Here is a 14,494-nt window from a genome sequence, read left to right on the forward strand (position 1 = left end):
CAGGCCCTTTATTTTGCTCTGTGGCACCACAGTGGTCCTGATAAACTCAATGCAGTAATGTGTTATATCGCCTCAGAGGACAAATAGCTAAATTTCTACTTTCCAGGTGGAAAAGCAGCTCAGAGCTATTCCAAGGTGAGCGCATGTGTCTTTTGTCAGAAGCATGTTTAAAGACATATAGTGGTAACTATACAAAAAGAGGCAGATTGCTTTGTAACGTCCGCTCCTAACTGAACCTGGAATAAGGCCGTTCACTCACTTACCCACCAACAGCTCCGGCAACCATGAAATTACAGCTGGAAGCACTTTTTTTTTTTTCATTAGATATGTTATACAAGACAAAATGACCTGCTCTTTGCTTTAAACAGCCAGCTAGCACAGCGGATTACTGTGATGTTGCTGCATATATCAAGCAAACATGTAATGTGTGTGAGCAAACATGCAACACGCAGAGAACATTATAAAGAAATGAAATTATGAGGACCTTAAATTGACATCAGTATGAGGACACATGTATCAATCTGCATAATTAACATGAACATAACGGATTAATGAGACTGAACAATCACATGGGTTGGAATTAGTGTTGACATTTGCCCACAACACACACTGGGCAAACAATATTAGATTAGATTTTATTTTGCATTTTAGGTCCCAAAGCCCTCACAAAGGTGATATTTATTTGCATATGTAATTGTTGCACGATTCATTTACAGCATAGGGGGTTTAGTTAAATAAGCAAATATGTTCATTTATTTATTTATTGTGGCACCTTTGTAACTATGGAATTTTATCATTCTTTGTTTATTTAATTAAAAATGGAATTAAATAATTAATAAAAAAATGTAAGTAAACACTATGCATGTACTTTCGTTTGAACGCAAATAGGACACTTTGTACACTTACAGTATGCATGCAACATAAACAAAATACAAAATATCAATCAATCAATCAGTCAATCAATAAATACGTGCCGAGGCTAATGATATAAATGAGTACAATGAAAAAGAGTACAATCAGGTATAAAGTTATGAAATAAATACTTTGTTTATTTATTTGTTTTTAGGGAATTAGATGAAAGTTGATGACATCATAAGGCTCTGATTGGCTAATAATAGCTCCAGGACTTTCAGATATCAGCGGTCCCAAAAAAAGTCACACTTAACAAGTATGAATGTCATGGCATTAGACCACAATATATCAAAGCAAGGGACATTTATTTCAAAGCAAACAGATGTCTGTAGTTAATGTGATGAACTTCCCTTGTGGTTATTTTGCTGAGACACCTGTTTGTCTTCATACATGCTGTATATGTCTACACTAGAAGACATGTGCTGATCTCTGTTTGAAGTGAAGCTAGATCAGCTAAGCCTTGGATAAATGGAAATAAGACCATCATTTGTAAGTTATTCCTCCTTAATGGGTTTTTCTTACTGAACTGCGATGGTAATGATAACCCAGCATGATATTAACATTTTGTTGAGCTCAGGCTGGTGTTGTGTTGTGTGTTTTGTCATGTTTGTTCCTTCCTAATGGAATATTTCACCATTACCCTTTTGAAACATTACACTCCAGGACCCAAAAAAAGTCACACTTAACAAGTATGAATGTCATGGCATTAGACCACAATATATCAAAGCAAGGGACATTTATTTCAAAGCAAACAGATGTCTGTAGTTAATGTGATGAACTTCCCTTGTGGTTATTTTGCTGAGACACCTGTTTGTCTTCATACATGCTGTATATGTCTACACTAGAAGACATGTGCTGATCTCTGTTTGAAGTGAAGCTAGATCAGCTAAGCCTTGGATAAATGGAAATAAGACCATCATTTGTAAGTTATTCCTCCTTAATGGGTTTTTCTTACTGAACTGCGATGGTAATGATAACCCAGCATGATATTAACATTTTGTTGAGCTCAGGCTGGTGTTGTGTGTTTTGTCATGTTTGTTCCTTCCTAATGGAATATTTCACCATTACCCTTTTGAAACATTACACTCCAGGAATCATGTAAATCAAGAATTAAAAGCATTATCTTGCTCCAGTTGCTGTGAGGGAGCATGAAACTGTATTTTTGTACCTTTGATTTAATGTTTTTGGGGGGAGCGAAAGGTACACTAAGGTAGATTAGATGTTGAAATTGACTTGATATTTTTCTTGCCCAAAATAAAAGTGTGCTCACATCATTTTATGAGTCATATGGCTGATGTAACAGATAATTGAATAGCATCCATCCACAAGTGTGGGCTATGTGTTTTTTGCGGAGGTGTTTACTGTCCTATGCATGTGTGTGTGTTTGTGTGTGTGTGTGTGTACCCGCTAGCTCCAGCAGTCTGTAGGCTGTGCAAATGAAAAACAGTGCTGAGAGCCCCTACACCCCGCTGCATGCATGCTCTTTTATAGATATGCTTGACATGCTGCTTTGCATTTTGATTTTTGCATCGGCTGTCTGGCCGATTAGAACTGTACTTGGCTCGAGATGGTTTTAATTAGAATAAACACACCACATCAAAGACTCTCTCCCTCTTCAACCGCTTCTGCAAAACACACTTAGGACACTTCCAATCTATCTCCTTTATTACACAATACAACAAGCGCGTGCACCGAGAGATGGGGAATTTGGTCGAACCGTGCGTGGCGGTAGCTGTGCATTATTAAAGATGTGCTCGTCCGCTCTTAGCGTGAGGTGAGCAGAAGCAAACACTCATCAAACGATACGATGGTATTTATTTTGGCTGTGGCAGAGGACTATGAAGATTAAGTATCCAAGAAGATGTCGCTCATTAATGTACGCTCATTCCCAGCTACAACCCAGGGAGCGACTGTTCTTGGGAGAAAGCAATATCTGCCTAATGAAACATGAAGTATGAGTAAACTAACTGAAAGTCAATGACATTGTCTTTTCCTGTTCCTCCGGTGTTTGCGTGGTGCTGTTGAACAGAAAGGAAACTGGCTTTGATGTGTCCAAACCATCTCTCTCACGAGTCCGATGAGATTTCTGGGGTTAATTCAGGAACTTTCCATTTTGTTGCAATATAAAGTCCAGCGCTCATCTGCAGTGCTCTTATCATGATGGATTCTGGGTTCTGTTCATTTCAGAGGTGATTCAGCTGCAGGCAATGGTAGATATTAACATATATAAATTCACAGATGCTTTTCTCCAGAGCAACGTACAAATTAGGAAAAACACAACCAATTAATGTTGAATTATTCCTGATAGCTGTAATTTCTGCACCACTAATGATGCCAAACAGAATCACATAAACATGTTTTCTGATGTAAATGTTTTGCTTGTACAAAACTTGTATCCATCTTGTAATGAGGTTGCTGGAATGTTCTGGACTGCTAAATAATTAGTATTTCTCAAATAAGCACAACATATATCAAATGATATTTAGGTCCCTGTTTCAGTGTAAAGAAACTTTACACCAAAGATAATAATCATAAACTATAACATTATGACAGGGAAGTCCACACCATAACTATAATAATAACAACACAATGATGATATTCTTTCTTTCTTTCTTGCTTGCTTTCTTTTCTTTCTTTTTAGCTTATGGACAATAAAAATATTGACAGGCAATCAGAGCATTTAAAGCAGTAGTTGACAAAAACTGCAGTCCGCACTTATAATAGACAGAACTTTGTTGTGGATGCAACCATAGTTATCTTTATACACTGACAAAAAATTATAAAAATAAATATATATATATATATATATATATATATACATAATTTATTTTGATTTAATATTAATACAAATATTTATTATTTATTTATTAGACAAAAACATTCATACAAAGTTAAAAGATTACTTATTATATAGACCATACCATACTTAATTAATACATTTTCTGGTGTCAAAATGTTAATTTTGTTTATATATATATATATATAGTGAAATTATTTTGTTATATATTATTAAAAATAATACTACTTAAAATTGTTTCTTTTTATGTTTCTTTTTTACTTTGGGGAGTGCATTAACCATGATTTTTTACTGGACCAATATAAAACATGCACTTTCATTTTTAAAAGTACGTTATGTATGTGAATGGGCCTTAAGTCTAAGGGACTTTTTTCATTTGTTGTATTCAAATTTTAAAAAATCTAAACTAAGCAAGTTTGACCAAACAGGAAATGACATCATTAAAACTAGCACTTTCAGCACCATGGCGGATGAGTTCAGTCATGTCTTTAGCCTGGAGCCGTGAACGATTTCATCTTCATCATGCATTCAGAGAGGGCAGTGAGATCTCTCAGTTGCCTCGGAGCTCTAACCCCGTCACAGAGCGGATGCTAAGCAACCCCGCTCAAACGGCGCTCCGGAGGTGGCACAGCCGTCACGGCTCGCATCACAAACGCGGCCCATACTGGCCGTGGCGTTACAATTAGCCACTGTGAGGAGCACAAGAGCAGAGAGGAGATTAAAAACAACTAAATTCAATTACAGCTAAGCCTCCATGGGTAATGCTTCAAACTTCATCTTGTTAAGATCTAGTTAAGAGTACAGCAGAAAGGACGCTTACTTACTGCTGGATTCCTTGCACTTCGGATTCCTATAGTGAGACAACATTACACAGCCAGAGATTCCGGTCAATAAGCATAGAAAACATCAAACCAACACACGAGCTCCGTTTGAATCCTCTTCTCCAGAGGAAAACGCACAGCTCACGAGACTGAGGAGAAATGAAAAATGAGACAATTAACCCTTAGCTAAGCTCTTCTCGCGTTGGTTACAGTTGCTCGTTCAGACAAGCTTTATTCATGACGTACAGTAAAATGTGCTTATAAAATAATTTAAAAAAAAATGAATTTAGATTATTTTTTACATGGACTGAACTGAATTGTGACATTGCAAAGTGCTTTTAAAGTGCTTTTAATTGTTAAATTGCCCAGTAACGTGACGGCTACATTAGACTGTGGAAACTCTGTAGTTAATAGCAACACTACACTCTAAAAAAAATGGTGCTAAATGGCACTTAAAGTGGTTCATTGGCTTGTTATCATAGGGGAACCACTTTAAGTGCTATATGGCACCTGTCTTTAAATGTGTTATACAGCAGCACCTTGTCAAATGGTGCTATGTAGAACCATAAGAGGAACTCCATTCTCCTCTTTAGATTTTAGATATGTTACTCCACTTTCATATGTTTGCGGTGAATGAGAATTTACTACAATGGCAAAATATATTTTACTAAATGCTGAAGATTTTTTTTTTTGGTCACACTTTATTTTAAGGTCCAATTTTTGCTATTAACAAACCATTAATTACGACTTTTCCTCAATAAACTCCTAATTTACTGCATATTAATAATTAGTAAGGCAGTTGTTAATTACACGTATTGGGTAGGATTAGAGATCTGTCTGTCTGTCTGTGATTCACTGTTCAACCCTGTTACTATTTTTCCTAAACTTATAATAAGATTATCAACCAAGATTGTCAAACCATTGTTTGGCCATTATTTGGCTTGTAAACCCCTAAGTGAGAGCTTAATACAAACTGCAACCTTTTATACAAATGTCAACCCTGTTACCCATGTAATTGTATTATTTTAATATTGTATTCAGTGTTTATTGCTAGAAAATAACAATCACACATTGGAAAGACAGTAGCAGAGTTGCAAATAATAATAATAATAATAATAATAAACATGTATGAAAGTTTCAACCCTTATTTTGTACCCTTTTAGAATCCCTTTTCAGAATATTTGTTCTGTAAGAGCAAAGGTAACAGGAAATCAAATCTCAGTTCATTCATTCATCTGTCCATCTGTCGATCTATCTATTTATTTTGGGGGGGGATTCTGTAAAGATCTTTTTAAATATATTTAATCATACAGGACTTATTGCTTTGTAAAATTCTTTTGGTCTTGGAAGTAAATATTAAGAAATGATTTCACATTTAAATTATTTGGTATCTTGACAAATCTGGGGACAGTTTGAGACATCCTTGAGATCTTGAAAGTCCACCAGGAGACACCAATGAGACAGACCTCATAGATTGTTCTCCATTGCTTCTTGTTACCTCATTAGAAACCTGCTCATGCTTGTTGGACACGAGTGTCAGAGCAGTTTTGAGTTAAATATATGAATGAGGGGAACACATGATCAAAAACAACAGAGTGATGCCAACCCCTGAGTGAATGTTTGGAGAGAAAGCCGACGAGTCCCTGACAGAGTGCCTCAAATAGAGTCATTTCAGTCCTCGCAGCCTGCAAATCACCCAGCAGGCATCTGTAGGGCCGTCCGCTCACCAGTGCCGCAGTGCTCAGGGTTTTACAGCTTATTAAAACAAAGCAGGCTCAAAGTGATGATTAGCACTTAGCAGTGCAATCAGAAATGACCCACACCGCCCACATTTCACCAGGCAAAAATTTATAATCACAATACGGAAATCTCATCGTCAGAATTTATGTTCCAGCCAGTATGACTTTTGCCGCAATCCCACCCAGCTGTGGCTTATTTACCTAAAGAAGCGAATGCAATTTATGGGGGTCCACACAGGGGTCACGGAGATATCAATAAAACACAACGGCCGTGCCGAGGATATCAGCACAGCCTGTTACGCTCAAGCAGATGCAGGGTTTTTCTGGTCCACTAATGTCCTAGATGGTGACTGGCAAGGGTAGAGGGCCCGTCTGCTGTAAATTACCGTTGGCAGGGACAGGGCTTTTTCTTTTCTTTTTTTTGGCAATGACTCACTACAGGATGCATATGCAAATGCAGCAGGCGAGTCATAGAATCATTCCAATTCAGTCTCAAAGTCAATTAAGTTTGCCACTCTAATTAACTGTCAAAAACAGCTAAAAGAGTGAGAAAGCCATTATGTATATTGATAAGTGGCATGGGCCGCTCAGCTTGGGACTCTGTTTATAGGTGCAGACAGCTTTGTCAGGCCTGTCGGAGTTCTGCGCTTCTTCCACAGTTTGTCCGTCTTGGGTTTTGATGTCAGCGGAAAACTTTTGTGCTGACTTTGAAGAAGTGAAAGTAGAACTCGTCTAATTCTTTGGAGAATGTTTAGTCAGATTTCATCTCTTAATTTCCATACAAATGCGGATCCAGACGGGCATGGGATCTTTTGATGAATCTTCAATGAATTCTGTTGCACCCATTCAGATTCTGTCTGGCGGCCAATGAGAGATAGCGCCTCTATTAATCATGCTGTTCACAATAAATGATGTATAGTGGTGTGACAGTTGTCTGGTTTGCAGTAGGAATGCTACAGTACCTAACATCTGATGTGACTTTCATTTGACTCTCAAACTAGTAAGGAATTCCTATTCAGCAAACATCAAACATATAAAATAGCACATGTACACTAAAATGTAAAGAGGGGCCAATGTACTGTATACATGTTAAGGCATTTTCTGTATTGATTTTTATTGTATTGTGTTTTAGGATTAAAATAATCCATAAAGTTAACATGCAATGTCCTTTTTCATTTTTCTAGTTTTTTTTCCTTACAGTATATAGGGTTAAGATTAACAGTATGCTTCCTTTATACAGTAAAAAGCTTACATTTAATGTAATTTAATAATAAAATGCTATTATATATTTGTTTCAGTTTTTGGAACTGGAAATGAGCAAGTTAATTGACATGCATTGACCTTCTTTTTTTTTTTAAATAAATGTTTCTTCTGAGCTACGCATTCCAGGACATTTAATCCATATTTGACCAAATCCTTGAAATAAAATAATTTCTGTTCACTTATATTTTTGTGATGTCTAGCTTAAACAGTGTGCTTCCAAACATTGATCGGTTAATGCTGTGCAAAAACCAGTGGGTTGCATTTAAAAAAAAAATTTTTTTATAAAACCTTTGTAGTTCAAACCTATGAATGGCACTTGTAGTGACTCATGAACAAAGACATTATCAATCAATCAAAAAAAATAAAAAAAATACGCTTTGCGGATCCTTAGCGGTTTCCCAAGGGTCCTTTTTTGTTTCTTTGAGGATTTGATGGTGTCCCAGTACAGATCTTTGGAGATCTCCTCAGGGGAATAACAGTAGATTTTTTTATTTTTTTTTAATAAATGGATACTTTTATTCATCAAGACTGATCAAAAGCCATTTAAAATGTTTTGTACTCTATATATAAAGTTTTCTATTCCAAATAAATGCTGTTCTTCAACTCAGTTTATCAAAGAATCCTAAGGAAAAGAAATCACTTCCACACTTTATTAAGCAGCACAATAATTATCAACCAAAAATACAAAATAATCAGAAATGTTTCTTGAGCAGCAAGTCGGCATATTAGAAAGATTTCTAAAGATCGTGTGACACTGAAGACTGGAGTAATAATGCTAAAAATGATGCTGAAAAAATTTTATAATACAGTATAATAATAATTAAAATAATAATCAAAGTTATATCATATAATATGTCATAAATAATATTTGATTTTTACTAATTATTTAATAGAGTCAGTGTGGTGTAACCTATTTTGCTGTCATGTGACAAACCCAAAAAAGATCATAATTTGCTATTTTATTTTAATTTTTTTACACAAACATTCTCATCGCGTCACTGACACATGACACTGAGACTGATGTTCTCTACTGAATCCCTTCACCTCTGGTTAACCTCTGTCCAGCTGTGCAGATTCGGTCAAAGCCCTGACACAGAATGTAGGTGTAAAAGCTGTTCATAGCATAGTTTTTTAATGCAGAATCAACACAGAGTCACATTCCCATGTTCATTCTGTAGCTCATGATGCTTCACCACTTCATCAGCTGTGATCTGATTATGTGATCTCGTCATATTCAGGGACCTCATCTAACAAAAGCCACATGAAGATAATAAATCACATCCCATTAGTGCTGGAATCATGAGATCTACTGAGAGACTAAGGATATAATCATGTTTGTAGGTATAGTGAGAAGCATCGATGGCCTCCTTAACTTCTCTCTGACACGCTCTATGCTCTCTGTCTAAAATCTTCATTTGCCTGTCCTTGAGCGTGTGCTCCTTGTCCTTTAGATGCAGATGCACTGCTGTGTTTTGTCCGGAGGGCTCTGCCCCTCTGTGTTGTGACATGCGCTCACACTGTGGTGGTTTGCTTTGCTGATGTACAGCTTTGGACGTTCCTCATCGCAGAACTGCATGGATGATGGTACTCTGTGTTTGTCCTCTGTTTAGCCAGTTTGAAGTGTATGTTGTGTTTGTTGAAGGTCCTGTATAGTTTCTAAAATCATCAAGTAATCTAGGAAGTGACTATGTTGTTTTGTTGATTTTGCTTTCGGCATCTTATTTTGAACTGTTTGGTGGTTTTGACGAAGTTGAAAATGTTTCTGTGAATCAAATCCAGTTGACCAGAATGGATCTAGAAAAGGGGATGAAAATTGACAATTCAAGATGTAAACATGTATTTTTTTTTTAGCTATGTCAAAGTTAACATGTTAGTTACATTATAGTTATTGTAAGATGTTGCATACATACATTTAGCACGAAATTGTTTAAAACATTTACACTGTTGTATGTCTAAAGACTGTACAGAAATCAATAAATCACAATTAAAACATATAGAAAAATGTAAGAAATATATAGGGCTGTCAAACGATTAATCGCGATTAATCGCATCCAAAATAAAAGTTTTTGTTTACATAATATGTACTAGTTACAGTAATAATATTACTTTTTGCAATAACTAGTACTGTAATTACTATTTACAAATATGATTTCAGTAATAATATTACAGTTACCATCCATAAAACAGCTTGTTGCTTAGTTACTTTTGATGCCTCAACCCCATCTTGAAGTCCAACACTCCAATAATTCCTAGATTTACTTTCATAAGTTGCGCAGACACATGCATGGAATATGGAAAAGTTTACATTCAGCGGATGGAAATGTTGCCAATAAATAAATTACTGTAAATGATATCTATACATTTTTAAAATGAAAACGCTAACATATATATTTGGGCATTATGTTATGGTCCATGGCTTGAAATCCCTGTACTAGAACATTCTGGATAGCAGAATCTTCACAGACATACTCATTTATTTTTTTTAGACCGAGTGAAAAAATCAGGATGATACGCAGCCATAAGACCATTTTAGTTTATATTAAAGCCTCTTCCATAGACATACATCATGTTGACTGTAAATGAATTAAACTGAACTGAGTACTCCCTACCGTAGCGTACAGGTAAAAAATAAAAATGCTGAGAACCCATTTCTCAAGTTCATTCTCCCATCAGAGCGCTAGGGAGTGCATGTAAATGTTGTGCATCGCAAGCCATAATTCTTAATTTTTAAGTCAATATCAAGTCACAGAAAAAGCAGCGCTTCCCGGAGATTGCTCTAAGCAAACACACATACAGCGCCTCATATATTATGAACTGGACACATTGTGCGGATGAGGATGTCAGACGTGCTGAGCATCACATCCATTCATTCGGCGCAGTCCTGTGACGCCTGACACGTCCCGATCTTCTGTTGTAGACTGGTCGTAGAGTGCAGATTTATTTTATTTTTCTGAAAAGTCATTTAATGGGGTGGGGAGCGGTGCGATGGCAGCTGCATGCTGGGAGAGCAGACACAGGGCTTTTCACGCCACCTGGCCCGGGCAGAGAGACTGAGCCGTGCAAAGCCTGAATAGAGGAAGTGCAAAGAGAAGTTCAAGCATTCTGCAGTAGAGGAGTTGCCAAAAAATGTTGACTTTGTTGCATTCGTGTCTGTGTTCACCGCCTGCGATAAGGCTTTGAGAGGCGGCGGCACGTGATCTCGGCCCTGAATTAATGCATTTGCATAATCCGCAGTGAATTACTCTGACTATCACCTTTAAAAATCAGCATTTTTTAAATGCGTGTTTATATCTGGAAAAAACACTGTCAGAAAAGTGGGTCTTTACAACAACCATGACACAAAAAAAGTATTTTGAAAGTTAATTACAGCACACAAATGCATTTAAATTTGTCTTTCGTATAATGATGTTTAAGGTACATTTAATTAATATCGTTGCCGCTCATTAATATTTTCTATGTTTTCTGGTCCTTATACAGGAACCAAGTTAATCCTTTTAGCAAACCACATGCAAACCAATTCAGTCTATCAACTCACTGTTCATTATGGAGGAAATGTGAATATGGTTTATTTAAAAAATCCAGGGGAGCTATTTTACATGATCTTTGATATCTGAATGATGTTCTTAAATTGTAATAATTATGCATATTAAAATTACCAGCAACATTTAAGGGCATTTGTTATTTAAGGACACATTTTAAAATATGTTTTTAGTAAACAAACTTCTTCTAATCAGTAATTTCCTCTAAACATATGATTTTTATAATGCAATTGTTACCGTAATGAGCTATTTCTACCTAATTTAACTTATAAAGATGTGTTTTGTTTGTATAAATTAATGTATTATGTTTACTTCAGCATTATTTATTTAATTTAGGACCTTTTTTAAACCAAATAATTTAGATGTTACTCCTTTTAGTTTTCATGTCATAGCTGTATGCATATTTTAACATGGCTTGAATGATGTATCGACCAATCAGCATCCGGTATGATGCTATCTGTTTTACATTCAACTCAAGTTGCATTGCAGATGTTTTTTACTTTTTGCGCAGTTGTTTTTAAACTGCTGTTGGACAAGCTAGAGATCTAATCCAAAATGACAAAGTCACATTAATACTCTTTGTGTATATACATAAGACTTCATTTGTGGAAAATTGAACACGCACACTGAATATATTTTATGTGACAGTATGTCAACACCCATGAAGCTCTGGAGTGTGAGCTAACGCAAAAAATGATTGTTTTCCTGCCAGGATTTTCCATTCTTCAAGCCATTATGGAGGCTGCGGTGGCAAACAACTGGCAAGTTACAGCGCGGTCGGTGGGCAGCATCACGGACCCCCAGGAGTTCCGGCGCATCATTGAGGAAATGGACAGGAGACAGGAGAAGCGCTTCCTCATCGACTGTGAAGTGGACAGAATCAATGTCATCTTGGAGCAGGTAAAGTCTGCATCTCCCCCTGCCTGTTTCTTTGCTTTTCTGGCAGTCTGGCTGGTTTGATTTATTTTCCCGACCCATAATGCCCTGCATCTGAAGACTCGTTTGTTTAACAAGAATCCAGTCCCTGATTTATTAATATTCCTGAAGTCCATCAGTCTACCGTGTCGTTTCCACATGGATGACCTGACAGAGCTGTAGATGGGTTCTCTGAGCGTACAATTAAACTGAATGGGTGAGCAGATATTTGAGCACAACTGTCCTCTTCTCTTTGGTCTCTAATAGATCGGCGCTCTTTGATGTCTGTCTGTGAAAGGTAATCAGCCCCTGAATTGGAATGTCCTCGTTAGTGCTACTTTAAATGTATTAGCTCCAGTAGCACAAAACCTCCTCATTGAATCTTTTGTTTCGCTTGCTTTTATGAATCTGTTCTGCATCAAATTTTGATCCATAATATATATTTAGCTTTAATATACAATGGCCAGTATAATTCATGCTGTTTTAGATGAGCATGCTCCAATTAGGACTAGGTCAGTTCCCATGTCCCGCTCCTCTCCATGGTTTAACGACGAGCTACGTGCTATGAAAGCAAGAGGCAGGCAACTTGAACGCCTTTTTAGGAAAACCGGTTTAACTGTACACTTTCAGGCATTTTCAGATCATGTTAAGCACTATAAAACTGCCTTGAACGCAGCTCACTCTTCCTATATTTCCAAAATTATTAACAAAGCAAACGATAGGCCTAAATCACTTTTTAGCATGGTCAATAGGCTTGTTCAAGCTCCAATGCATAATGCCTTTCAACGAGAATCTGATAATCTATGCTGTTCTTTTTTACGCCATTTTCAGGGTAAGCTGGACGCATTATGTGGGACATTTGGTGCAGAACTGACCACTTCTATTTTGAAACACTGCACCTCTGTCATTTCTGCTCCAATTTCACATCTTGTAAACATGTCTCTTACTTCTGCCACTGTTCCAGTTTCACTTAAAACTGCTGCTGTTACTCCTATTCTTAAAAAGCCAAATCTAGACCCAACTGATTACACTAATCATCGCCCAATCTCCAACCTACCATCCAAAAATCATGGAAAAGGTTGTTGCCGCTCAATTGCAGTCATTTCTAGCTCACAATGAACTCTTTGATATGTTTCAGTCAGGTTTTCGTTCACAACGCAGTACTGAAACTGCTCTAGTAAGGGTTATAAACGACCTACTCCTTTCTGGTGATTCGGGCAATTTTTTTATACTTCTACTACTCAATCTCAGCTCAGCTTTTGATACGGTCTCTCATAAACTATTACTCATGCGCCTCTCAGAGATTGGCATCTCAGGAATGGCGTTATCCTGGTTTTCCTCATATCTGACGGACAGACAATATTACATCACCATACATAACTATAAATCTCCCTCTGTCCCTCTTAAACAGGGTGTGCCACAGGGCTCAGTCCTAGGGCCGTTATTATTTATTGTTTATATTATGCCCCTCTGACAAATTATTCGCCGCCACGGTCTACAGTACCACTGCTATGCCGATGATATTCAGATATACACTTCCTGCCGACCTGACTCTCTCCACCAGACTGCATCTCTATTGTCATGTGTCAATGAGTTAAAGACCTGGCTTAGCTCCATCTCTCTCAGTTTGAATTTGACTAAAACAGATCTCTTACTTGTCAGGCCCCCAACTGTAACAAAAAAACATAACAAATGCCCCTAGATTTGACCTCAAAGCCACATCAATTATCCCATCTGCCACAGTTAAAAACTTAGGTATCATTCTCGACTCTTCTCTAAATCTAGATGCTTATATTAGTAAGCTCTCCAAGGTTGCATTTTTTCAACTTCGCCGTATTGCCAAATTCCGTTCCTTCATCAGTCCAAAAGTTGCATTTTTTTCAACTTCGCCGTATTGCCAAACTCCGTTCCTTCATCAGTCCAAAAGAATTATTAATAAATGCTTCAATCACATCTCGCCTTGATTACTGCAACGCTCTTTTTTCCGGATTACCAGTACGCTCCATCTCTCGATTGCAATATATTCAAAATTCTGCAGCGAGAATGCTAACTTACACTAAACGGTCTGCACATATCACTCCTATTCTATTCAACCTCCACTGGCTACCTGTGTCCTCTCGTATCATTTATAAAATTATTCTGCTTAACTTTAAGTCACTCCATGGTCTTGCACCTACCTATCTCTCTGACCTGCTTTCTCCATACGTATATTCCCTCTCGTCCACTTCGATCATCTGGAGTTTAACTTCTTTGTGTTCCGAGATTTCACCTATTATCTATGGGAGGTAGATCTTTCTCTGCTATGGCTCCCAAACTTTTGAACACATTGCCCCTGGCTCTCCGTACAATAACCACACTCCACGAATTTAAGTCTAAACTCAAAACCTATATGTTCCACCAATATTACCTGTTATAATGTCATGTTAATGTTACCTGTTATAATGTTTTGTTTTTTTTTTCCTCTTTATAATACTGTATTATTACTGTGGTATGCAACTGCAACCACAT

The 14,494-nt window shown here is 37.0% G+C and overlaps 1 protein-coding gene across 8 annotated transcripts in view; it reads left to right on the forward strand.

Annotated features, from left to right (window-relative positions):
- gria3b (glutamate receptor, ionotropic, AMPA 3b) overlaps positions 1 to 14,494 on the forward strand; it is a 134,481-nt gene that overhangs the window by 62,980 nt on the left and 57,007 nt on the right. For all 8 annotated transcript variants that reach the window (XM_016251361.1, XM_016251362.1, XM_016251360.1 and 5 more), the window contains exon 4: positions 11,784 to 11,971. In XM_016251361.1, coding sequence (XP_016106847.1) covers positions 11,784 to 11,971 — 188 coding nt within the window. The remainder of the gene's footprint in view (positions 1 to 11,783; positions 11,972 to 14,494) is intronic.

The sequence above is a fragment of the Sinocyclocheilus grahami genome, unplaced genomic scaffold, assembly GCF_001515645.1.
Source record: "Sinocyclocheilus grahami isolate Dianchi unplaced genomic scaffold, SAMN03320097.WGS_v1.1 scaffold1040.1, whole genome shotgun sequence".
In the NCBI taxonomy this organism is placed as follows: Eukaryota; Metazoa; Chordata; class Actinopteri; order Cypriniformes; family Cyprinidae; genus Sinocyclocheilus; species Sinocyclocheilus grahami.